Raw genomic sequence first — 26518 nt, 5'->3', positions numbered from 1 at the left:
CAACAGCCACCTTTCAAGAACCCTGTAACACAGACGGGCAGAACAGTGCAGTGCACTGCCTTTGGACTTCACAGCTCTAACTGTTGCATTGCACAAACAAGTTCAAAATGAGTACATTTTAAACATTATGAATACAGTAATCTACTGGCAGACACATCATCGTTGCAACAGAAGTAGCCAAAACACAAGAGAAAGGACAAAAGTGTCAACTGTGACAGTTCCATTTATTTAAAATGGCAAAAGGCTATTCCAGCAGGGGGGAAAACCCATGGTTTTTAGAACTATTGGCTGCGTAAAGACAAAGCCATGAATAAGGCTATGGCTTTAAATCTCACCAGAAAATGTCACCCTGATTGGTAAAATTGAAGTATAAAGTAATGAAAACAAACTGCTGCATCTAGAACGTGAATACAAGTGTAGCTCAAGAAACAAGTGTTTGATTTTTGTATTACAATAGAGATACACATTCAGCTAGTTACAGAAAGATAAACACATTCGGTCACCACGTGATATTCTGCAGCACTGTAACCTCTGTAACACAAGGCACCAAAACCAAGTCGGTTTAGCAACGCTTTCCATTTAAATATGTATGTTAACGTGCTCTAGGTCCTTTTGCTTTTCTTTCTCTGGAGTGTTGCAGGGGGCACATCAGTCTTCCTGCACGCAACATTAAACTGAACCAGTTGTTTAAGGTGTAAGCAGCAGGTGATCAATCTGGCATTTCTGAGTGGTGCAGAAGCAGCTCTCAGCTCTGCCACCCCTGAGCCTCACTGGCCACTGCTGCCCTCCCCAGCATGGGGAATAGACAGCAGCGGGGTCTGCCACGGCAGCAGCACTGTGGCACAGAGGGGCTGAGGTTGGAGGGACTGCTGGAGGTAATCTTGTCCAACCCCAAGCTCAAGCAGGGCCTGTACCTGAACGTATGGGATCCAGTACCAAGGTTCTGGAGTCCCTCTGCTCAGCTGTGTGCTAGTTAGCAGTCTGGACTAATATATGCCCTTAGTCCGAGAGCTCAGCTACTTAAGACAACCTCGCCTCTTAACTGTGAGTTGTTAATTATCTTTAAGCATGCGGAGAAACAAACCTGTTCCTCCTCTGATGGAAGCACAACTTCATCCTTTAAGTACTAAAGACTGCATATCCTGCAGCCATTACTCCATTTAAATTGAACTTCCTTCACTTTCCTGGGCCTTATTCCTAACTGCAAAACCAGTTCGGTATCAAAACCTGTAGGGTCTTGCAGCTATTCAAATCAACAGTTAAATAAATGCCCTGTTGCATAGTGCATTAGAAAATTAAGTTCCATTCCACTTGTTACAACCTAATGGAGCACGTCTTATCGTAAAAGATAACAAATACACCAGATCCTCACCTTGGTAGATTAAGCACAGTGAGTAAAAACATACATCGACCCCTTTTGCACTGTAAGAGTAGTTTTTCATTTTGTCTGGTACTGCACGTGCAAGAGAGCACAACTGCAGACTACAGAGGCCTTAGTCTTGATTGTACACGTGGAGCTGCAGTCTCAGCATGTGACAATGCAGCTTTAAGGTGATGTCCTAAGAAGTGCTTTTTCTAGGGAAGATTGTGCTGAACATCCTATGCAAGAAGACCTTGCCTTAAGAAGCAAACAAAAATGGAATCTCACTCTCATGAGACACCCCCCACCCCCACTGCAGTCCTGTGTGCAGCTCTGGGATCTCAAACACAAGAGGGATGTGGAGCTGCTGGACCAAGTCCAGAGGAGGCCATGGAGATGCTGCGAGGGCTGGAGCAGCTCTGCTCTGGAGCCAGGCTGAGAGAGCTGGGCTGGGGCAGCCTGGACAAGAGAAGGCTCCTGAAGGGGAGACCTTTTAACAGACTTCCAGTACCTAAAGGGGGGCTACAAGGATATGCTGGAGAGGGGCTTTTTACAAGGGCATATAGTGACAGGGCAAGGGGGAACGGCTGTAACCTGAAAGAAGGAAGATTTAGGTTAGATATTAGGAAGAAACTCTGTATTGTGACAGTGGTGGGACACCAGAGCCAGTTGCCCAGAGAAGCTGTGGCTGCCCCATCCCTGGCAGTGTTCAAGGCCAGGTTGGATGGGGCTTTGTGCAGCCTAGGCTAGTAGAAGGTGTCCCTGCTTGTGGCAGGGGGGTTGGAACTGAGCTTTAAGGTCCCTTCCAACCCAAACCAGTCTGGGATTCTCTAATGATCTGGCTTATGTTTTTTCAGTATGCCATGCCCTCAGAAAAGGTAAAATCAGGAGAAACTCCAGCCAGATGGATTCGGTGTGGCATACACCTGCAGAGTGTTTCTCTTCTCCTTTCTGTGACACAGATGAAAATTCAAAGCTATGAAAGTCCTTCAAACGCAGTTACGCAAAAGGTGCAAGCTCTGTGAACAGAACCTCTGCAAAAGAACTAGCTTTCCTTTGAAGCCTTCTAGGTACAGCCAGCTGTTTTAAACACTGTATTTAACTAATTCTATTACATAAAAAATGCATGTTACTCTTCTCACTCTTGCTGAGGACCTCTCATTCCTGTCTTCACTCTGGTATGGTATCTCACCAACTGGAAAGTCTTTTAACAGAGAATTTCTAAACAAAAGAAGTGCATGGAAGGAGGCTACTCAGACTGCTGTCTACATTCTTGTTAAGTTAAAAATTGCTACTGGACCTTCAGGTGGAGAAACCAAAGAACTGAAGTGAAGCATGTCACCAAGTGACTGGCTGCAAAGCAGGATGCATAAGCTGATCAGCAGTGTTAATGATGCAGTAAGAAGCTCAACCTCTAACTTGAATACGCTGAACACATCTGCAACAAGAAAAGTAAATGTCAACTAAAGAAGCCAAGTAAAGCTCTAATGCTCTCGTTTTTGCTAACCACAGTCTTCACCAAGTAGCACCAGGTTTGCGTCTTAGGATCAAACTACCATGGAGGGAGGAAGCTTTGATTTGGGTTTTTTTCTGAAGCGCACCCCGAAGGGATTGCTTTGCTCTGTTAACAGGCAGTACTGGCAAGGCAACACTGCCAAGCTGCACACCTCCTCCAGCTTTCCTCCTCACCCAGACCCTGCAAGAAGGACCACAGCATTATTCCTTCATCCCTTCCTGCCTTCCCTCCCCCTGCAAGATATACACTGGTAGCTTTGTTCTCTTGTTCTTCATCCCTATCCCCATCCTCACAAACAAGTGGAAACAACAACTGATAGCAATCCCAGCCTAACTCTGGATTCCCAGCTTTTCCTATGCATTTGAAAGAAACACCAAAAGGAGAAAGCAAATTCTGGCTGCGCCCTCCTGCAAAAGGCTGGGTTCTGATACATACCACGGTGTCAATCTCTGCTGGGCCCACCATCCGAGACACCTCATCAAACTCTTCAGGAGACATGGGGAGCAGATTTTCTGGGGACTGGAGCCTGGACGGGTGGCTAACAGAAGGAGAAGGGTAAGGACAAACCTTCACTAAAGAAGTGAGACACAGCTGAGCTATCATGTCTAGCTCGGAGTCCAGAAGGGCTACTAATGATGTCTCCTGTGAAGAAGACCTAGCCTGTGAGCAATACGCCATGCTTTGCAAAGCCAGCATGGATTTAAAAGAAACCTGGGACTACTCAGTGATCTACATTCTGATCAAGCAAATCCAACAAGTCTTTAAGAACTTGCTTTTCATGAAATTATTTGCCAGTACAACTACCTGGAAGTTTCTTGGGGTTTTACCTAAAAATGGTCTTTCAAACACAGCATTGCATGAATGTGGTGTGATCAGATCCTCAAAGGGAAAGAGGACAGATTTGACAGGGGCACCTTCACTTTAAACACTGTGAAGAGACATAAACTATAGCAAAAAAGTTATGATCAGCTCCTAGAATCCCAGCATTTCTGTAGAAACTTACACTTCAGATACAGAGATTAACTCAGTCTTGATGTAGCCATTTCCCTTGGGACCATCCAAATCCATAGGCTCTGGTGCTTCAAGGAGGGGAAAAACAAAAAAAAGCTTGGTTTTGGGTGGCTTTTTTTAGCAAGTTTACTTCACATTGCCATCTTTATTGTACCAAAAATAAAGCCTGTGACCCAGATAACGTGCAAGTCTCTCCCTTATGCATTGTACAGCACTAAGATGACTTTATTCCATGTTTTAGTCTGCTTTTCCCCTATAGAAAATGGAGAACAAAACCTCTCCTTAAGTTTGATGAAGCTGCATCAACACATCCTGCCAGGCCCACACAGCCAGGATCAGTCCTGTGTAACAGTCAAACATGAATCACGGGTCCAGCTGTTAGTGGGAACCTGCATCTCTGAAGTGTCTCACAGCCTCACTTGAAAGCTGAATCAGAGGGCCAGCGGCAGCAAACGTTTTCAGGTTTTGATCTGACTAGATCTCATGTTGTGCCTCTTTAAAACCAGACCTTTCCTTAACCTACTAAAGCTTGGGTGCCTGTTCTCACCTTTCAGCTGAGCAGCTCTCAAGGGACACATGGGATAGGCTGCCAAGACACTCACTCCGATTGCCACCCTTTCTTTCTATTACACAGTGCACAAGTACCTCCAGAACAAACATCGCACTTACACTGTGTGAGTCATTTATAGCACTTACCCTCCTTAGGCCTGGAGTAATATTTGCCAAAGGCATTGTCTTTGGGTATATCTGGGTACAGAAATCTCAGTGGATTTTCAGGAATGTTTTCAGCTGCCATCACTTTGTAGTTGCGGATGATGTCGGGGAACGTAACAGCAGAGAGCTCCTTCTTGGTGTATGGTTCCACCGAGTGGAACTGGGGCTCTGCAGGTGAGAGAAGCAGCAACTCTTAAAGGTGGTTTCAAAGTTGTTTTCTGTAACTGTCCAGTAAAGCTGCAGCCACTTCCACAAACTACTCGTGCTGCAGATCAGTATTTAATGACCATCAAAGGAAGCAAAATTGTTCAATGTGGGAGAGGAAGGCACATGCAGGGATAGCATACAGTGCTATTGCTATTGCTCTTGGTGTAATTTGTGTTTGGAATGACAAAATGAATCTGAGGGATAAGGTGCTATGCGTTTGGAGGGAGATGCAGGTGCACATGTACTAAAGGTGTCTTGCTAAGAAAAAACCCGTGGATGCAGGAGAGGCTGCCTACGCAGTGTATGTCCTCAACAGACTTCTAGGCCAGAAGCAGTACCTGAGAAGTGGTACTAGTCCTAGCTGAAACTTTGAACAATTAATTGACAGTGTGGCTTACGAGCTACACTAAGGTATGTGCCTGCTGTTGCTTGCAGCTTGTTGCTTATAAGGGTTGGGACTGCTAGGGTGGTGCATTGTATTGGTTCTCAGTGTGAAAGAGAAGAGCATAAACATGACTTCTTCTGATGTAAGCTTGTATTTTGAAGACAAAGATGTTCTCTCTGTTGCTGACTTACCAATTTGAGATCCTTCTACCCAGGTAAACGTGATTGCTCCCTCTCTGCTGCTTTCACTGAACCTTAGCAAAAATGTTCCTGGACTCTGGTCCTTCAATAAAGTACGTTCTTTCTCTTTGCTGATGAAACCCATGATGCAACTGTAACGTTGAAAACAAAGCTCAGTTTACTCCTCAATGTAAAACCTATGCTGGGCTAGCTAGGAGAACTAAAAAGCTTTTGTCACTTTAAAGTGCTGAAGTACTTGTGACAGCCTCACAGAAGGCATTGTCTTGGGAATGGCTGGAAATCTAGCAGTAGGATCGAGAGCTTGAGCTGCTGTGTGGAAGCCATGAGTTGCCACAGCTTCCCCTTGCACTCCTCCTTCAGTCTGGTGGCTTTATACAGATGTTTTTCTGAGCTCAGAATAAAAGCTGGGAGGTAGAAGCAGAAGTCAAGCTATACGTATGTAATACAGTCAGATCCCAGCCAGCACTTTTAACTTCACAAGTCGTTTCTCTTTGGCTGATACAATCTTTGCTAGCTACCAGACTGCATTCATACAGGTATGGTTCATATTCTGTAGGTGAACTGTTTTGTTTGTGTGACTCCAACCCCCCAGGATCGCTATGGTCAGCAGATGTAACTGTGTGGGCAAGGCGGCCAGTGTGGTTACTGTAAGGAATGGATTATTGGTCTGAACAGGTATTGGGGAGGGAGCTGTACAAGCCAGCAGCACTAGGGCATAACCCTGCTCATATCCCAACTGCTTCTATAAACGGCCAGAATTTATTTATAATGCTGCTTATTCCTCAAAATACTCTATCAATAATGAAGTTTTGAGTGCTGATGCTGGCCTTCTGTGCATTGAATTAAGGAAAGTGCTTTCTGCACAAAAACTACTAAATCATGGTTTTGCTTAGAACTTCCGGGGGCCTGTTCTATGGGGTCTTGTTTGTTTTGGTTTTTAATGGTATGCTTCAGGTAATAAATGTGTTCAGTAGGAAATATCCTATGTATAATGAAAGTCTCTTGCCTTCCCATCTTGCAAGTTCTTAAGGCTGTAGTACTTACCCTTTTGTAAAGAAAGGGAGTCTCTATCCTAGTTAATAATATAGATTTGTCTCTTTCCCACTAAAGTATCCTTGCAGTTGACAAGTTTTCCCTTCAGTTTCCCTTTTTGCCTTTCTAGGCAATAAAGATCTCTATCCAACAAAGCCAGCTGAGAGAGGAAAAACAAACAGCACTAAATCTCTGGTTTTGATTACATTCAGGATTTGACTTGCACCACCTCTTTCTGTTAAACCCTAAGCAGGGGATTTTCCTCACACCTGAGAGAAATGAGCTCTACTCAAGACTGTATGCTGTGAAAGCCACATGCAAAACCAATCCTGTAGGCACGCAGCCATGCTGAGGCAGAACACTGAATAAGACAGAACTGCAACTCTGCTTCAGTAATGCTGACAAAAGCTTCTGCTGCACTGGAGTCCGCTTAGCTAAGAAATATGTAGGGTTTAGGCAGTGCAAAGAGGCTTTGACAAAACTAGGGGGTAATCATTTGCAGCTGAACGTAGCAAGACAGAACCCTGCTGTTGTAGATCCTGAAAACTGTGGGATGCAAGGATGCTCCACGGTGAGTGTGCTATTGACAGGGTTTCATAATGTGGCTAAACCTAAAATGCAGGATTGTGACCTTGGCTTGTCCTGGTTTTGGCAGCAGTTACTTCTGAAATCGGCAATACCAAACTGAAAGTTTACTAAACCTGTAGTAAAGGGCAAATGGAACTGGTTTTCCTTCTGGCAGGGTCTTACTAATGAATAATACTCTATTACACCAATACAGACTACTTCCTGGACTCACTGCAGACGCAGATGTTCAGTGTGGCTGCTGCCACCTACAGGACGCTCACAGTAGGCCTGTGGGTAAGGTTTTTGTTTCGGTTTAAACGCGGATGATGACTTTACGACTTTGTACTTCAGTCTTCCCCGTCAGAGAAGAGGGTTCTAGGGTGTGAAAAGACCCTACTTACAGTGGGAGCCGAGGCAAAACAATAGCTAACATTCAAAGCCCTGCTCTGTGACTTAGATGCGACAGCTTGGTCATCTGCTGGTTTTGCTTGAAGCAGCTGCCTCATTAGAGCTTCCTCACTACTAGAATTCATTTGCCTCAGACTTTCCTAGTTCCAAGCTCCCCTTTATTGGATCTGCATAAATAACCTAGAAATAATGCAATTTCTAGCCTAAATGGAGATAGGAGGCAATGACCGGATCTTTAACTTCAGTCAGGTCTTACCCATCATTCCAGAGACACAGGAGGTGTTTCTTAATAAGCTCCAGGATTCCCTCAATCCACAGCCAAAAGGGGAAATTTTTATCATTTATATTTTCCTGGAATTCAGAATATGGCAAGATAAGGGTGGAAGAACAAAGGTAACGAAACATGAGTTTTGGTAAGCAGAGAGGACGCAAGCTCTCGATCCTGCCAGCATCTACTTTTCTAGCGTTTTTCTTCCCTCTTTCTTCTGTCCCACCCTCCCCATATTCTCTTACAATTTCCCCCCTCACTTTCTGTTTCTCTACTCCAGGGCAGAAGCTATTGGGAATGAAGCATGTACTGAATCTTAAGGCAAGAGGCAGTGTGACAGAAATGCCTGTTTAAGCCTACGGTACCCACAAACGTGATCCATCCCTTCTCATGCAAAACCTCTGGTTTAAAAGCAAAGGCCTGGGCCTTATCACAGTTCTTGGACATCCAAACCATCCCACGGGACTTTCAACGAGGCTGGCTAGCAGAACAGCTTAGAGACACTTTCTGTTCACACTCCTGATTTCAATTCCCCATGAGACACCTGTATTAATGCATTTGAATGCTTGTAGGTCACAAGAGCCTTGCTCTTTCCCCAGTCTGCTCCTGCCTGCTGCCATCACCTGTTTATCTATACCAGTTTAGGATCTAAAGCCAAAGAAAATGTGAATTGTCATCCTGTCTTGATGTAGCTGGGGTTATGAAATCTAATGATGTGTTTTTCTGTCATTGTGCTGACCCCCCTCACCATCCTGTGCTAATTCTCACCCTAGTCCCGTTGTCCCTAGTCTCACAAGCATCCTTCCCTATGACCATCTTGCTGTTTGGTTTTGGTTTGGTTGGTTTTACATTTTCTGTAACAGCTAAAATGGAGCAACTGCATTAAAAGTAATTAACTGTATTTAACTTTAAAAGTATTAAAAGTAATTTAACTGTAATTAAAATAATTGTGTTAGGAAAATGCATCTTTCAGGGTAGTTTACATGGCTCAAAAGCAATCTCAAAATCATCTACTCCTTGCTATTATGAGCCCTTTTTCCTCTTTCTGCTGCTACCTTAACCTCACCACCAAAACCTCCCACAGCCATGTAAGCTCCAGAATAGTTAGGGTACACTAGTGAGAAAGCACCCGGGGAAAAAAACCCCAAACAAACCAAGACAAAGCTCCCTCTTCCATCTCAATGTTTAAATTGTGTTCATACCTTGCAGAATCTTGTCCAAGGAATAAGGCAATCGTGAGATCCTCCACTTGTTGGTCCTGGACAGAATAAATTGACTTCAGTCATGTTCCATAAGTTACTTAGTAAAGCTGAAGGGAAAGTACTTGGAGAAGCAAGTTCCGACTTAATTTACAACTCTGAGCTGTTGGGCTAAAATGAAATGGAAGGCTACTGTATTTTCACAGCTCATGCATGGAGAGCTTGCAAAGTTCCCCTCTGGAGTTCACGGCATGAGAATAATCAAATGTACGCATTCCAATACAAATGTATTGATTATGGGCACCAATTCATTCTGACACTCTCTACACTGCACTATACCTAACACTTGCCACTTACAAACCACTTCCATTTTGAAATGGAAAGGGGACTGAAATCTTGCACATCTCTCCAGCAAAACAAGAAAACTGCAACCTGTAAGCTCTTCTGTAGGAGCTCAGCAGACCCTACAATAGCTTTATTAGATTAAGCACTCTACTGTCTCAATTCCAGTGACTTGTAGGCTTTTGCCCCAGTAACTCTTGACTCCTAGGTCTGCCCTACCACAGACTCATCTTGCTCCTGTTGCAATCGTTTCCTCCCTGCCTTGTTTTTATGCCAACAGTGTTTCATAAACCACAGCCAAACCACAAAGAGAATACTATGCTGTGACTACAGTAGATAAAGCTTTGCAGACCCTGATTGTATTTGGAGCCAGATTCCTTCCATTACAGATCATGCTATGGATTTCAGTAAGTCAGAAATACGCCGCTTTCTCCTCTCATCTCTCTAGAAGTAAACTGGGTTAGGGAAGCTTGTTTCTGATGCTGCTAATTTAAGAGACCAAGATTCTGTCAACTTTCACATTACAACAACAGTGAGTTGTATGCTGGCACCCTGTTAGCTTCCGTTAAGGAGTCCCAAATATGTCATGTTCAAATACTGGATTTTTTTCAGTAGTGAAATACTTCTGGCTGTAGAGATAAGATTTAAATAGCATCCCTACTGTTACCAGAGCTTGACAAAATCTCTGAAGCTCTGAAATGCAAGCTGACCACAAAATATGTCAGTGGTCACTTTGTCTTCATGATGGCTAATTAAACAAAAAATTACTTTCCCTGTGGAATTTTGACAAGTAATCTATTAAATCAGTAAGCTTTTTGTCACATCTTGTGTCCTGGGGAAATCAGAGGAAGGGAATTAGACACTGGAATGCTGTACTTGCCACCTAGACCCACTAATGTCAAATCTCTTTAAAGTATAAATGTTTCCTGAAACTTAAGGTTAGTGGAATATACCGAATCAACAGCATTTTTATCTAGAGTCTACTGTGCACACTCAGTAGCAGTGTCAAGTGCCCTGCCTATAAGGCAAACTGACAAAGAGCTTGGAAACAACTCATGGATGGTTAGGCTTTATCTGGGAGATGATAAATTCTATATCCTTCAACAGTTTCATAGTGTTTGTTTGCATTTTGATACCGCAACTCTGTTTACGCAGAGAAAAGCTCTACTGTAGCTGAAGGCATGCATAAAGTTAAAATGAATGGAGATCGATTTTAAAAAAAACAACCCAAAATATAAAGACATCAAACAGCCACCTCAAAGATTGGCTAAACACATGCAGTAGCTTTTCCAAAGGCAAAAGTATCCCCAGTCTGCACTCCCTAATGAACAGAGCTCATGAGTTACAACTGCAGATTTTGTCATGACCTGAGCTTCCTTTACAAACTCTACCATACCGAAAACACTTCAGTCCTATAAAGTGATATTGTATGAGGGGGAAAAGGTATGAGAGGAAATGACAACTTAAAATAGATTGCAGAAAAGACAGAGAACTAGCTTCAGTTCGAACAGGCCATGTGTGACGGAAGCAGACCGTACCAAGTAGCTTCTCTCCCAACATGCTCAGCTGATCTGCGTTAAGTCCTCTCTTTGTTACAGATGAAAACTGCCAACTCAGAACTTCAGAAAGTTTAGACCACTTTGCATAAGGTGGATTCAGAAAGAAGGACAAGTTCTGGAATGGAAGGGAAAAATACAAACTATAGTCAATAAACATTAACTTTGGAATGGCATTTGAATTTACAGAAGCGTAATGCTGAAACAAAATGCAGGCTTAAGAATAGATGTCAGTCATAGACAACTCTGCAAAAGCAAGTTGCTATTCTTACTCTTTACCAGGAAAAGCAACTTCTGGGATGATGATTCTGCTTTGGACTTGCCTTCTCACAGTGGGCAGAACTCCTAGATCACTCAAGTGTGCTATATTTGAATTCCTGGATGTTTATTTGGCTTCTCACTGTGTATTGTATATGCTGAATACAATGTATAGTAGTATCCTTATGTGGGTTTCAAACACTGCTCTGTTTAGCATAGGGAAGTAAGTCACTGTGCTGCTCTTTGTACCTAAAAGCCATTAAAAGTCATGTGCATGGAAAAAAACGCAGCAGCCACTTGTATACAGACAATGCTTGAAAACAGCAAATAGTATTTCTCATACATTTTCTTTTTAAATACCTTGGGATCAGTAGACAGCATGTTGAACCATAAGATAGAAGCCCATCCACTTGGAAGCTGGCTCACATTTGAGATCACAACAATGGGGAGGGATGTGGTCTGAAAGGGACACGAAAGGAAACATGTTGGGCTACCCTGTACTGCTCCTGCAGTCCTCCTCTAGACTACCTACAAACTCAATTCCATTGCAATTCCTTGCTTGCATCATCTTAACTTTTCAAAGTCTGTGTGTAGGAGTGAAAATGTTACTATGATGAATTATTAGAAAGACATGGTTTTGTCTGATCGACTTTCATTTAGTGTCAGTTATGACAGCACTGACAGTAATGGTAAAGTTCATAGCCTATTGCTTCTGAAATAAATTAAAACTGATATTTAGAGAGCTTAAGACACAGGGTTGGTTATCAGACACTTTACAAAGAACATCTACTCCTATCTACCCAGAGTTTTGACAGCATTCTCAGTGTACCTGTCTATACAGAGATGTTGTGAAGTGTCATTCATATATTTGAAATAACTGAAAGTGCTTGATACCCCAGTACTTCAAAAAAACAAAAGAAAAAGAAAGTTTAGATTGTCAGCATGACTGACATACAGGAATTTAAGTCCATTTGCATCACCTAAGACATACCTCTAGGTCTATTACCAAGCCGGGCTGGCACAGCTGTGTCTCAAAACTCAGAGAATGAAGTTCTTCTGTTACAATGAGAGGACCCTTTAAAAGAAACAAAGCCAACAAACCTTTCAGGGACTGAAAATAGTTTATGGGGAAGGTAAGAGGATTTATCACAAGGGAAAAACCTTTTCTGATGAAGATGACTTGCTCTAGACCTCAGAAACAGTTTACAGGTCAAAGTCAAGTGACGATGCTGACTTCCTAAAACTGCCCGTTAGAATGGGTACTCTCTAGGCACTTTTTTGCTCCTACCTGGAAGCCATAGAGAAATCTGTCTTTGCCTGAAAGTCCTGCTAAAGCTAGATGCCAGTGAGGGAGAGCCCTGAGGTGACACCATTCTGGCAGCAGTTCTCATTGGTAGGCACCTTCTACACAGACAATTTCTTAAGACACTCAACTTGTCTCCCATTAATCTGTCATCCCGTGTGGTTCCTTGTGGGGTTGAGCAGAGCACTGTCTTAAATGCCTTTTTAGTTTTATGCAAAAGCTTTACAAACAAGGTGAGTGCTGCTTACCTCATTTGTTCTGCTTCCTGCGTTCTTCTGTTCTTTCAGTTGCTGCAAACAGACAGAAAAAACCAACCCTATCATTTATGTCAGCCACAAATGAAAGTGGTAGAGGATGGAAATGTTTGCATGCTCTGGTAGTTCAACTGTATGCAAACTTGCTGCACTAGTGTCTGACTCTATTTGGTTCTCAGCTGTGGAAGCCAAAGGATTAAATTGTAGGTAACTACTATTTTATAAACCATTCAGCTGTGAAAATAGATATTGCACCATTATGATGTGATGTCTTTATGTAAGAGGCCTTATAAGAACAGAAGTAGTGTGAAATTGGGAAGGATTAGATGTAATACTGGTTTATCGAAGTACCCCTCTGAAATGGACAATAAGCTCCACACAGCATCCGTCCTGGGCAATGAAGGGAGAAAGGGGAAATTCCATGTTCACTTGTCAGGACTTGCATTCTTCCTTTCATGTTGTAATGGTGGAACCAATTTGACTTATTTCACAATCTGCAGATCAGAAGTGTTGTATAGTTCGCTGAAAGCACTGACTCTCTTGTAGCTGTCCATTTCATCTTCCAGATCCAAAGCTCTTTAAACTACTCCAAGCTTTCCTACCTATGACCCTTCCTCTTAAGGACCCAGAAAAGCATTTCTAGGCTTTTTCTTACTCCTCCAAAGAACTCATTGCAACATAAACTGTACGGCAGCAAATACTCTTGTTTTCATTTCTGGCCCTATTTCAGTGACAAAAGCAGTAGCTTTTCAATTGAAACAGGCTAAAGATTTTGAAAAGAGAAGAACAAAGAAAAGCAGAGATGACCACAGTTCCTCTAAAGCAAAAGGAAACTATAACTTCAACAATAAAAACTATTTGTCTCCTTCCTACCACACCCTCTACCCACACAATTAAATGGATGTGTTAATAAAAGGCAAAAAATCCCCTACCAAGTGCCTGAATTCTGCTGCTAGACTTCCATTAGTGGATTCTTCCATGTTCATTACTTTCGTGCTTGTTCCCAAAATATTAAATTTCCTGAACCTTCACAAAGAGAGAGAAACGATTTGAGCCTCAAGTTCATTGAAAGAACCCAACACGAACACACCAAACTGATGCCACGTACCCTTTGACTGAGTTCTTCTCGCTTACATCTCTGTCAAAAAGAAAAAAAGACAAAGTAATGGTTCTGCCACAGACAGGAAATGTGTGTGAGTGTGTTAGTGACTGACAGAGCAGACTGAGAACTGGTAAATGCTTCTGTGAAAAGTGCACAAAGTGTAAAAGAAGCAGCAACTGGTTCATGCAATCAACATCAATATTGTGCTACACAGGGTGTCTTGTACTGAGGCTTGAATTTTGGTATGGGAGGTTTATAATCAAAGTCCTTTCTTTCACTGGATAGGTTTTAACTCTTGGTCTGAGAAATTATATAGTACTGTTATTCTAAATCTGCTTTCAAGCCATACAACTTACCGAATAAATTGCTGTGTCACTTCAATCTGTTTTCGCAACCCTTGGGATTTTACTGAGTTGCATTTTATCTGCACTTCTCAAAGCCTCAGCCCCCACATCCACCCACATAAGAATTCCTTTTTGGTTTCCTTTTCCCCACTCCATGCAAGTTTCTGGACCCCAGGGGTGTTTCAAATGAACAGAATGCCCCCAAAAGGCTTGAATGGCAAGACAAAAAACCCACCTACTTTCTTAAAAGCATGGCCACTGTCATTATTTTGATAGCCTGTTACATTTCTTTCCCTGTCCTTACAGTAAGTGTTAAATTCATCTGAACTGTATTGCTTATAAAAAACTCAACTTGCTTACAAAACATTGGTAGTAATCAGCTTAGACTGCTTTAAGTTTTTCACTAACTGGGAACATGTGATATGTTAATGGTAGACTGCTTATACTCTTAATTCAGAGATAGCTTTAGAATAGCTATTATTCACTAGGGACTACCCAAAAAGTAAGACTTTTTAAAGACATGACTGAATTCCATGCAACTGGAAACTGGAGCTCAATTCTCTGCTTTCATCTAGTGCTAGCCCAAGTGAAACTCCCACAACAGAGAAGGGCAGCATGTGCTCTGCAACACCACAAGTGCTGCTCTGTGCCTAGACTGATTTAGCTGCAGTGAGCTTCTCCTTGGTGCACCTGAGTGGAGCTAGTGGTGAGATGAGGTTGTCTGTACTCTGTGACATGTCTCCAATGACAGAGAGATTTAGAGTAAGGGCATGAGCATAAAAAATGGAGGGTATACCTGCTGCCGTGGAGAACCAGCCGGCTCCTGGTCAACTCAACACTTAAAATATCACTGCCTTTTGGATGTCTGAAGATGGGGACTGCTTACCATTAATGTACACAGGGATGAGAAAAATGCAACGTACTTATCGAATAAGACTTTCACTTTCAAGTTGTAGTTCAATTCCTGCAATTTCACCAGCAATCTGGAAAGAGAATTTTTTTTTAAGTGACTGCAACTGCAAAAGACAGGTTCTCTTCTATTATGTTACTTATCACAGATACATGTTTAAGATGCACAACTCAGGGTTGCATACAAGCTCCAAGCTTGCTCCATACAAGATAGCGTTTAGAGAGGAAAGCAGATGGACAAGTTACTGGTTTTGCTGGCAAAGTTGTCTGCACATTGTGTTGTCTGCACGTTCTTGTCTCTGGTTGTGCTTCTTGTATATTCAATGTCCCTCAATTCTGTTAATGCAAGTTAAGCTTTGCTAGAAGATAGACACCCTGCCACATGGCACTTTCCTCCTCTTGACCATAGCACCGGGGCTACAGCGTAAGATATGCAATCCTCTCGGCTGTAGGAAGCTGGTGACCCAAAAGGCTTACCACAAAACAGGAAGGGGGAAGGGGAAAACATACCTTAGCTTTACAGTGAACTGTACTCCTGTCTTCAGGACTAGTGGCCTCTGAGGATGTGTTGGCATGCAGGGCTGCCTCTCTACCACAAAGGAGCTATGGAAAGAACAGATTAAAAGAACTCTTATTTATCAATGTTGTACTCAAGGAATAAGAAGTTAGGTAAAAAGTGAACTTCAAAAGAACAGTGAATTACCAGTAGTACTACACACTTTGTTTATTCAGTGTCAATCTACAGAGGGATGTGTGTTGGTTTCTTTCACTTGTATCAATGGGGCTACAAATATTGCAAGTATAAAGTGACTTCATAAGGATTGGCTTTTCCTAAATATCCCGATGGCTTGTGGAAGGACAGCACTACCTCAAACTTCCCTAAAATCAAACGGCGTATAAACACTCTGATGCAACTCAGCATAACCCAAGTGAGGAGAGTGTTGCTTTGTTTGCCAATCCCAGTGCCTGCTACACTTAGCTACAGTGCTATGTAACAACATGCCCAAGAGCCAGATAAAGTAGCTGGGGATTTGATAATGGCTAGCTAACCCCATGAAGGAACCTCCTGAGGCTAACCTGTTCTGATACTCCAAACTGATGCTCTTTTAGGTGCCCTTCTGTGTAGCACTGTGCTGCACAGATCTATATCCTGAAATTGTTACCTAGCCCTATGCAGCATGGAGACCTTTCCTTCAACTACACTTACAGGCAAGATAACGAAATAGTAGCTTACAGGTAACTAAACAGCAGCTGGATTTCTACAGCTCTTCCTCATTGCCTTCACTTCATTTAAAACACAGTACCTATGTTTTCCAATTGAAGATTAGGGGTCAAGGCATCTGAATGGGACTCAGAAAACCTGAGTTCTAGCATCCCATAACAGAGTGTTACCTACTGTATCAAAGCCCCTCTCTTATCTGCTAGATTCAAGTCTTCCGCAGCATCAATTTGTCTACTGTATGTTTACAGAATGGGACTTCGATCTTATGTGGCACAACTAGCAGCTACAGTATTTTGCGTCATGGAGATGGTAGAAATAGGGCTGATCTCCCTAAGCTGAAGGAAAAGCCCAGAGACAAAGGGAGAATCTAGTGTGCATTTACCTTGGGCATAGGTTGGTGCAGATAGTTTCCTGCCTCCATTTACTGGAGCTTTGCAGGGCTGAAGCTTAAAGCATGAAAAGGACTAGCAGCCTAGGAGTTTGATTCTGTAATCAATGCATGTTGTAGCATAGCTCCTGCCAAGTTACATGATGACTGATCACAACCCTTTCCATGGGCCTAAACCTGTGGAAACCCTAGATGGAGTAAATCTCAAAAATGGTCATTTAGTTTAATGCTTGTGACAACCCTAGGAAAACCTCAGAAAATGCAAAGGTAGCATGCAGGAAATACTGAGGGAACGGAAGAGAAGGTGCTCTCCATCCATTTATTCATACAAAAAGACACTTCTTGTCTGTTACCTCTGGATGAGTTGTTTGAAAAGACTGTGTGTTCGGTCCTGCAGAACTTGCTTATTTTTTGTGATGGGATCAGGGTCATAGGTAAACTTCTGTTCCAGCTCCTCAAGCTTTTTGAGCTGCTGACGAACTTGCTGTAGGCTTTCAGCAACAATGGTGAACCTACAGTTACACAATCTTATTACTTTGAGCATGTTTTTGCAGTGTAATAATGCTGAGACAGCAGGTGATTGTGCTAAGGACTAGGCAGTGTACAGAGAACACTTCTTTCTCACTGGAAATGTGGTAAGGTAATAAAATCAATGAAGTGTAGTTATACTGTGACAGAACGAAAGGGTATAATACAAATCACCAGGGTATTTCACAGATCTGGTGTTCTCGTAAAACATTACAAGTTCTCGTCCAATGCAGCCCTTGACTACATACAGGCTTACCAGTTCTGTAGCTGGTCAAGACAGGCGTTGGGTGGGCCACCAATGCACGCTGTCTGTTGCCTGCGTTTCCACTCCACCAGCTCCTCATTAATAAGAGCAGTCTGTGTGTGCTCTGTGGCATTCAGCAGCTGTATTATCTTGTTCACCACTTCCTACAGAGAGTATAAAATTACCCTGTTTATTAAAAATACTTCATACAGGAAAACTAAGTACTGTTTTAGCTAATGCTCTGTCTTGCAAAACTCTGCAAGCATCTCAAAGTACTAACTTATGTCAACAGAGGTTTTTAGAAAACACCCACTTCGTTTTAACTGGAGTTGCTAGATTAAGTGAAGGAACAATGGAGAAACAAAGCATATTCAGTATTGCTGAATTCTGAAGAGCCAATGTTTTATGGATGTCCCAGGTGTATATCTGGGATTACCCAGTGTCTGCTGTAGTTCTGAGCATTACAAGAAGAGTGGGCACTTTTAACTCTAATGTTATTGATAGGACACCTTTTCCCTCTTATTGTTTAGCTTTACCTGAGAGTTTGATAAAGGTTCCTTGAAGAGAATTATAATTGCTTACAGAGATCCCAGATTTTCAGTCAGGGTGGAAAGAATGAAATCTTAATACAATTAATAGTAGTAGAAGAGTTTTCTTTTACGTAATGTATGTCAAGCCAATGAAAATCCAATGAAAATGCAGTCAAAATGAAGTCTTGGTGCCTCCTGAAAGAAAACTCGAGTGCTACCTTTCTCTTCAGGTCAAGCGATAAGAACATCTTATTGAGATTCATCTGTTCTTTCTTATATTCCTCCTGCGATGTACTGTTGGACTCGTGCTCTGTAAAATAAGTCCAAATTGAGAAGGCGAGCCTGGTGGAGTGCTGAAGTATGAGTGGGAAAAACACTGAGGGGAGGAGGCGACCTGCCTGGCTAATGTCAAGTGAAGGTATACCTTTAAAGCTTGAGGGAGGAAATGTTTACTGCTTTCTAGGTTATTTTGGTTCCTCCTTTCCTTCTGAAAGGACAGTCTACACCTGAAGCACTAATGCAAGGGAAAACTGTTATCCTAGTGAAGTAATTGAGATTTGAGTTTGCTTACTTCTTAGAGCAAGAAACTAATCTAAAATAATTATATTGCATAAAGATACATGCTGAGCAATCTGTTTTCATGCTGACTTCAGACATGAATAATTAGTATTTAACCTTGCAACAGCAGCTAACTGTTATTTTAAGGGAGGATGTTTACAGCCTCCTGAGGATAGCCCAGGCTCACAGATCCTGCAGTCACTCTAGTTATTACCTCTGCTGCCAATGACCTTAGGTTAGAGGTTCCCATCTGCCTCATGGAAGTGCTACCTGCCCACAGACACAAAGAGCAAGATCGTGGCTCAATGCTCCCCTTAATATCTTCTGAACACATCCCTGTTCTGAGGGACAGTCAACTGCCAATTTGTGTTGGAAACTGAAGCCTTTTCCAGAACAAAGTCAAAAAGACAGACCTATATAATGAAACCAGCGTGGACTACAGCTGCATGCGCTTCTCTTGGTAGACGAAAGCCTACAAAACTTGAAGCAGGAAGGCATTTGTGAAATACAAGATAGCAAAGAGAAGCCTAAACTTGAATATTCAGGCGTATGGCTGAATGATCACAGAGTCTATAGGGTTTGCTACTTCTAGTACCAAAAGGATGTAAAGGACGAAAGAACACTGCATTAATAAAGAGGCTCTTTTACTTGTCAGGACAGATGCAGAGAATGTATTTTCAGGAATTTAGGTTTCAGCATAAAGCAGAATTAATGAAGGAGGGACATTATGAAAGCAGAATTAATAAAGAAGGTACACTGCCAATAAGTTTGGCTACATCTCATTAGGTTTAGAATCCTGACATAAGACAGCAGTTTACTGTGACAAAGTATATGCAATGGGATATGTCCTTGATAAATTACTCACCTCTATTCTGCAAGGTTTTACATTTGAAGTCATATTCATCTTGCATATCTTCTAATGTCTTGATGTCTTGCTCCACATCCTACAAAGCACAAATTAAGGTGGCCACAATTATTCAATACCTTTATGCAATGCGTAACTTGTGATTAGGAACTGCATGGTATCAACCCTTTACAGAGATGAAGTCTAATTTTGCAGCAATGGCTTTTCCTGGACCTCCCTAACAGGAAATATGCCTAAACTTGACAACCTTTTACTGACTCTCCCTTCCTCTTCTTAGCTAACTATAATTGTTATTAATAAAGTATGGAAAATATGGAGTTCATGAGAACCTAAGCTACAGTGGAAAACCTTGGAACAGTACACAGCATTTTAAACAAAACCTCAAATTCTTAGAAATCTTTTCTCCAAGCAATATCTGTCATGACAAGACCATAAATACATATGCTAAATGAAAATCTATTTTCTAGTTAATCCCAAATTAGTCATTATATCACTTCTTCAGAGTTTTTCCTCAGTCGCTAGTATTTCAGATGGGTAAAATGTTGTTGTTAAAATTTAGGCACAAGAGATTTGATCTGGCTAAACCAGTCAAATCCCAACCCGTATTATGGTACTACTAACAAATGATCACTTTCTATTTTCAATCACTGGTTATAACTTGAAAACCAAACCATTTTTTCATTATTTTTATTTTAAAATAACTTATGTACTGAAAGTTTTTCAACATCCGTGAATCAACAAACACTACTTAAAAAAGTTATACTATACTTACTATAACACGGTTTTTTACACCTTTAACTTCTGCATCAAGCTCCTTCTGTTTGTCCAGCATCCCAATCACAGTGTTCTGTATGCCCCCTACCTCCATCTGAGAAACAAACAGAACAATAACAGAAGTCAAACCAGAGTGACTGATGACAGCAAATACTTTTTCATTAATGTAAGTTAGTGGCTTTTGTTGACAATCAACCTGATGAAGCTGGCTGGTTCTGACAGATCATGCTAAGGCTTCATAATACAGAATTGGGTTCAGATGAATCTGCAGAAACAAGGGAGGATTAAAAACTGCCAGTTGTGTGGTGATGATGCATTTTCATCATAGCAATATAAACCTATAAACATATTTTATCTCTGCACAAATACAGTCTTCTCATCTTCATGTATCTTCTAAATGAATTTCAAGGAAACAGCAGCCCTGAAGGCTGGATGACATCTACATCAAGTATTACATTCATCCATACGGCATATGGAGAGAAATGGGCTAAGAGAACATGATATGTCTGTGTACAGGCAAATGGGGTAACTTGGTACGTAATTTCTTTCCTACTGAGCATTCAAGCACATTTTTGATCTCTGTATAGGCTTTTTGAAAGCCGACCCCAGTAACATTCAGGAATTTTATTACATGACATCACTTGGAGAGAGCTGCAGTAATTTAAAAGGCAGGATTTTTTCATTCTGCATGTTAACAGTACTATTGGTGTTAGAAACTTGCTGTTCCTCCACTACAGGACAGTCACAAATGCATTGTTGCTCTAACGCTTCAACTTAAATACTTCAGATAACCTTAGCTTATTTGGTAAATTGCCAAAGGTCCCCCATCATAGATTTAAGTCAGACTATGAAGGCAATCTGAGCATACTCGTGCATTTGGGATTCTCCTTTATTTTTTATGATGCTTATAATTGTGCTTGCTCTGCATTTTATCTTCTCAGCTTTGGGAAATGAGAACACTTACCAAAAAGCAGAGGTAAGGCATGGTGTTTTACCTAGTGCCAACAGTTAGTATAGGATGACTTATTTCCCTTTTCGATGACCTGAATGTATCGCATGCAGTTGGCAGTTGTGAGTGCTATGTATCATTGGCCAAAACAGAAACTGAATGGCTGTGCTGCAGCTACAAGGGCTCTGTAAGAGTCACATTTTTAGAGGAGCTGCTTTGGACAGAGTTGCATTAGGCCCCTTGTTGAAACCCTATGCCTTAATGTTCTCGCTCTACCAACACACGTTCAAAAACCTGCCCTAAGGAGAAGTATTTTGGTATCAGAACTTGTCATGCTCAGTCAGTCATCACTTTATTACTACAGAAGTAGATTACATCTAGCTATATTGCTTACATGCCTTTCCCAACTTCAGAATTTTTTTTATTGCAAAACAGCTCTCCTTGCAAAGATAAAAACAAAGATGAAAAGTAAGAGAGTAAATGAGGAAGGAGAAGAATATACCCATAGTTCAGAGGAAAGAAATGGGCTCCACTTAATAAAAAAATAATAAATAAATACTTGGAGGTAACTGGAAAGGGGAATGATGCATCATTTTCCCACAGCGACAGTCCAGAGAACACCAAGGCTCAGCTGCTTAATACGGAGTAAATGCAGGCGTGAAATTTAGGAGAGAAAAGCTAGAATGTTGCTGGAGAAACAAGGCAAGCACTAATTATTAAATTCTAATAAAATCTGATGAGTAGATTAGACTATACAGAAGAATTAAGGAAAAAAAAAAGCATAGCTTTTATATCACTAGAGTGCAACTACTTCCTGGCCATTTCCCCTCCAAATGCTTCATACAGCACAAACAAGGCACACTGTCCAGCTGGCATGTATCAGTGTTCACTCTTTCATCTCTCAGAAACATATTGCTGGGCAGAGAAGACAGCCTGTTTCTTCTTTCAGTTTTCTTCCACTCCCTCTGTCCCAAACAATAGAAAAGGGTAGATACAACCGCAGTATGTTCCAAGACTGTTACCTGATTTGACAGCTGGGCACTGCTTAGAATTTTTCTCTCTTCTTTCAGACAGCTACAGATGATCATTGCCATTTGTATTGGGTCTTCTTGGAAATTATCCTGGCATTAGAGACAGTCTGTTGTTAAAATTCATACCTGTAATTTCTTATACTTCAGTAAAAGGACTGGCAAAAAGATTAGTGGGTGACTGTGTGTGTGAGGAAACACACTGGTCATAGCATAACATGCTCCAACATTACAGGGGGTGTGACAGCTGCAACCATCTCAAAGAATGAGTTTCTATTTTAGTTCATCAGTGTATGAAGAGATGGAACTTGGCACAAAACAACAGGAAAGGGTCAGAGATATTACTGGGAGAAGTGAGATACTACCCTACAGTCCCAGAGAGAGCGTATCTTCTCTTGAGAGCCACCCCACACCTTTGAAGTACAGCTGCTGGTTTTGAAGGGCAGTGGTTCTAGTTTGGCAGGTATAGCTCTTGCTCAGTAATGTAAAGGAGATGTGTGAAGCTGCCATTTATGAACACACAGTCAAGGCTGGACACAAATTCAACCTTAGGGTTTTACATGCATACAAAGTTGAAACATGCTCTGGATTGAGTACTACCCTGCTCCCCTTGGGATGGTGCTGCTGAGCTGTAGCAGCCTTCTTGACTGATCTTTCACTGGTGGTCTGTAGTTACTATCAGGTAAGTACAGCCTGGTCATGTTTGTTCAGAAAACAGTCCCTAGTCACCAATTTGTGGTGAGGAGAAGCTAGGTGTGTGGGAATATAGGCTGTGGAGAAAGTGACTCTATGGAAGACCATCTGGCGTAGAGCCCGAAAGGGAGGAGGGGAGGACCAACTAACAGAAGTAGGTAAGTCACTAAGGATTAAGTTCTGCACTGCCACTCACTGCCAACTGCTTTGGCCCTTTTCTTTGTCAGTACAATACAAGGCACAGAAGTGCTGTCTAACGACAAGTCCTTTGCTATTAACTGTAGTTCTGTGGTTACATCTGAAGGATTTCTTACCCTGTGTTTGTTTTGCATCAGAAGCTTATTAGGATGCTCAGGAAACTGACTGAGGAAGGGGTGGAAAAAGTGAAACTACATTCAAGTAAGTGCTCCACATGCATACAGTAAACACTGTAAAAACTAGAACTTTCTTTTTCCTCGTGTTCTCAGAAACTGTAATTGTACTGGTAACGAAACTAACTTTCTAACTGTAGCAAATTAAACCGAAAGTAGGACAACACTTGGATTCTGGTTTTTAAATTAGGATTCCCACCTTCTCTGTGAAGATCCCTCATCGCACTGTAATTTGCCTAGAGGCATCCAATTGCACTACTGAAGCAATTCAAGCAAATGTATAGGAATATAACCCAGGCATACCTGAAGGTTACGTTTGCTTTTCCTTATGTTGTGTTGCAGCAGAAAGTTGTTTTCTATCAAGAATCTGCTAAATTGATCATCAAGCTGTGACAGCAGGTCATGGAATAACACCGTAGCAAAAGAAACGTTGTTGGCTGCATGTTCCCTATAATAGTTTAAGGCATGCTTGTGTTAAATACACTTTTAATACAGCATTCAAGAAACACATAGAGGAGTAAATTATTTTTAATCCCCAACTCCAGTTGTAGTATATGCAAGCAGTAACAATTACCTCCCAATATAAACCAGTTTCATTGACTTTCCTTAATACAAAATGCTGTCTGCTCTATTCTTGCCATGTTCTGTGCAACTTCATTTACTCATTCCATGCACATCTAAAGAGAAGACACTCCACAAAATCTTGGCAAAAAGTTCAAAGTCTGTGAACAGCAAGAGAGTGAACTGCCAAGGTAGTCACTGATGGGTCTTAAAACAGCCACTTTTGTTACAGAACAACCAAGGGAAATATGAGATAGATAGTACACTTGTTATTCTAGGTGTCAGTCCCCTCTAGAAAGGGGGCTTGAAAAGGGGCAGGAACAGAGGCTATAGCACCCACGCAGCTACTGAAGTGTCCTACTAGCAAAGCTTAATCTAGCAGCTTGCTTCCCCAGTATTCTTCTGCTGCCTGTAATTGAGTGTATGAGAACACTGCTTAGCACATAATCTGAAGGCCAGTTTCTATGCTTACCAATCCTGGTTTTCCAGCCACTGTGCCAAGTACTGCCTGATCTCCATAGGAAAGCTGTCATCGTATAGCTGGTGAACTTGCTCCAAAAACTTGGAATCAAGTTGCTGTAGCTGATACCACTGAGCCATCCTGAAGAGAAGTGGGAGTAAGAACAGTGTAAACAGTTGTCTTCTCAAGTAACCATTACACATGATGGAGCCCTGCTTGCCTGGGGATGGCTGAACCCTTGCCTGACCATGGGAAGTGGGGAATGAATTCCTTCCTCTGCTTTGCTTGCGAGCATGGCTTTTGCTTTACTTATTAACTGCCTTATCCCAACCCATTAGTTTTCTTTTTTTCACTCCTTGAATTCTCCTCCCAATCCTACCAGGATCCTGTACACTGACTGACTTGAGATCCTGTACGTGGAATTTCACTTTCCGTTGGTGCAGATGAACTCCCGACCACCAAGAGTGTGAGTGGGAAAAAAAAACAAAACCCAAACCTCTAGGGAGCCCTTTTTTAGGTACTATTTGTGCCCTATTTGCTGCTCTGAATATGGACCCGATCTCAAATCACCTAAAATGGAGAAGCACGGGGAAGATGTTTTTTCTGATACGTAGGTCCCAAGATCAAATTTTCAGGTTAAATTCAAGTAATCTGTGCAGCAGACAAAGGTTACTTAATATCAACATGACTGACAGAAGCCAAGCTATACAATGACACTTCTATGATAGAGTGGCTTTATGTTCTGATATATGTCTCTAGCTGCAGACCAGTTACAGACCTCTCACTGGGCTGCAGGTTAGCATTCTGTAGTGGAAATGGCATATAAAGATATGTCCAAGGAAAAGTCCAGGATGAGAACATGGGTGGTGGGATGCAAGTTCTCTCCCATCCACAACTTTTTCTTAAAAGGGTGATAAGACCTATTCAAAGAACAGGGCAGCATGGGGGTAAAGGGCTAACTTGCATGCAGCTTCCTGCCAGTCCGTGCTTCCATGCCAGTTCCCTCAGCTGCTGAGTGGCACATGCTAAGTGCGAGAAGTAAATGAGAGTTTGAAATGCAATTATGTTTAATGTGAGGGAGGGCTCCGAAGATTTCGATACGGGATTGAGACTGAGCATGGGATTCGGATTACAAGTAACACAGCATTTGATTATACTGTAGCAGCACAAAAGCAAACAGTTTAATGTGACATTGGCAAGGAAAGCTAAGCTGGAAGCTTTTGTCTAAATGCATGAACTTGATTATTCTTCTTCTAGTGCTTAAATGAAAATGTACTCCAATCTTCCTGTGTCTTAAAGCAATCAGACTGGGAAAGGACTTAGGGTTGGTGGCAGAAACCATCCAAAGAGGTGGTTACAGAGCAATACGATAATGCAGCAAGTGTGATCCCTGAGGACGCAAGCAGAGAAACACTTAAAAAGCAGGAAGACGGCACCTTCTGTGGAGATGGCACTAGCGAGACCAGTACTGGGATATAGGGATCCCAGTATATGACACTGAGATACAGGCTGCCACTGACACGTGAGGTGGTGCAGGATGGACACCTTGCTGGTCTGCCTTGCCCTGGGTAAGAGCAATGTAACTGCAGTCTCTGGAGAGAAGGGCCCCTGCTGGAAGCCCCTAAATGGGTGTCTCATCTGTAGCTGTAGGGGCCTCGGTAACACCCGTGCACCAAGCTCGCACTCGCTCCTGGCTGCCCTTTAACCATACTTAACCCCGCCGTCTCCTAATAGTTCACGTCCCTCCCGGGTGATCGCAGCCCAGCCTTGCGACGGCAGTTCGGGAGCAAAGGCCGGGGGACGGCCGGCCCCACCGCCTAGCAGCTCGCATGCCATGCCTTCCCCTCCCCGCCCCGCCACCGCGGCTCCACGGGCCGGAAAGCTCTCCGCGGTCCGCCCTCGACCGCCCGCACTTACCCGTGAGGCGAGGCTACACCCAAACTCCACTCGCGACCCTCGCTTGGGTCCAGAAATACCCGGGAAGCCGCGGACCGGCTGCTGGCCGCGGGGCCAATCAGAGCCCAGCCCCCTGCGGCCTTGGCCAATGGGCTCGCGGGGATGCCGGCATGCCCCGCCCACAGCCCTTTCCCTTCCGCGTTGGGGAGGGGATGGTCCCGGCCCTGCGCTATGCCCCGTCCGCCGTTGAGCTGTGCCGGGGGTCTCCGCCGGGTCCTCGCCGGCCCGCCCGGGGAGCTGTGTGGAAGCGTGCGAGGGAACGTGCAGCCGCCGAGCGGCTACAGGACGTTTAAGCAGCAGGAGCTATGAGCAGGTGTAACGGTGAAAGGAAAGCACGGGCCGCCGCCTGGGAGGGTGGCGATGTTGCTACAGTGTCCCCGCAGGAAGGAGGTGACCCTGTCTGTAGTGAAGACTCTTAGCAGACGGCTCCCGTTTCCCCAGCAAGAGAGACAGTAA

The 26518-nt window shown here is 42.7% G+C and overlaps 1 protein-coding gene across 4 annotated transcripts; it reads right to left on the bottom strand.

Annotated features, from left to right (window-relative positions):
• Positions 1–205: 205 nt before the first annotated feature.
• STAT1 (signal transducer and activator of transcription 1) lies at positions 206–26237 on the bottom strand. Of its 4 annotated transcripts, XM_080622142.1 has the most exons (24): positions 26024–26233; positions 24119–24247; positions 23389–23533; positions 22016–22114; positions 20043–20138; positions 19271–19349; positions 18066–18157; positions 17330–17481; positions 16899–17057; positions 15446–15538; positions 14950–15009; positions 13689–13718; positions 13513–13606; positions 12575–12616; positions 12015–12098; positions 11384–11482; positions 10748–10883; positions 8871–8926; positions 7657–7751; positions 5385–5524; positions 4584–4769; positions 3880–3955; positions 3312–3414; positions 206–2798 (listed from the first exon to the last, which is right to left on the bottom strand). In XM_080622142.1, the coding sequence occupies exons 2-24, from the start codon at positions 24244–24246 to the stop codon at positions 2775–2777; spliced, it is 2268 nt and encodes a 755-aa protein (XP_080478268.1). In that variant the 5' UTR covers position 24247; positions 26024–26233; the 3' UTR covers positions 206–2774. The 4 variants fall into 4 exon arrangements, 3 of the variants coding, with proteins under 3 accessions (XP_080478268.1, XP_080478266.1, XP_080478267.1); XM_080622140.1 differs by having other exon boundaries at positions 206–3414; positions 26024–26235; XM_080622141.1 differs by lacking the exon at positions 16899–17057 and having other exon boundaries at positions 206–3414; positions 26024–26237.
• Positions 26238–26518: the final 281 nt, after the last annotated feature.

This window comes from Psittacula echo (assembly GCF_963264785.1).
Source record: "Psittacula echo genome assembly, chromosome: 6".
NCBI lineage: Eukaryota > Metazoa > Chordata > Aves > Psittaciformes > Psittacidae > Psittacula > Psittacula echo.
Note: the sequence above shows the minus strand (reverse complement) of the source record. Positions and strands in the feature narration are given on the sequence as shown.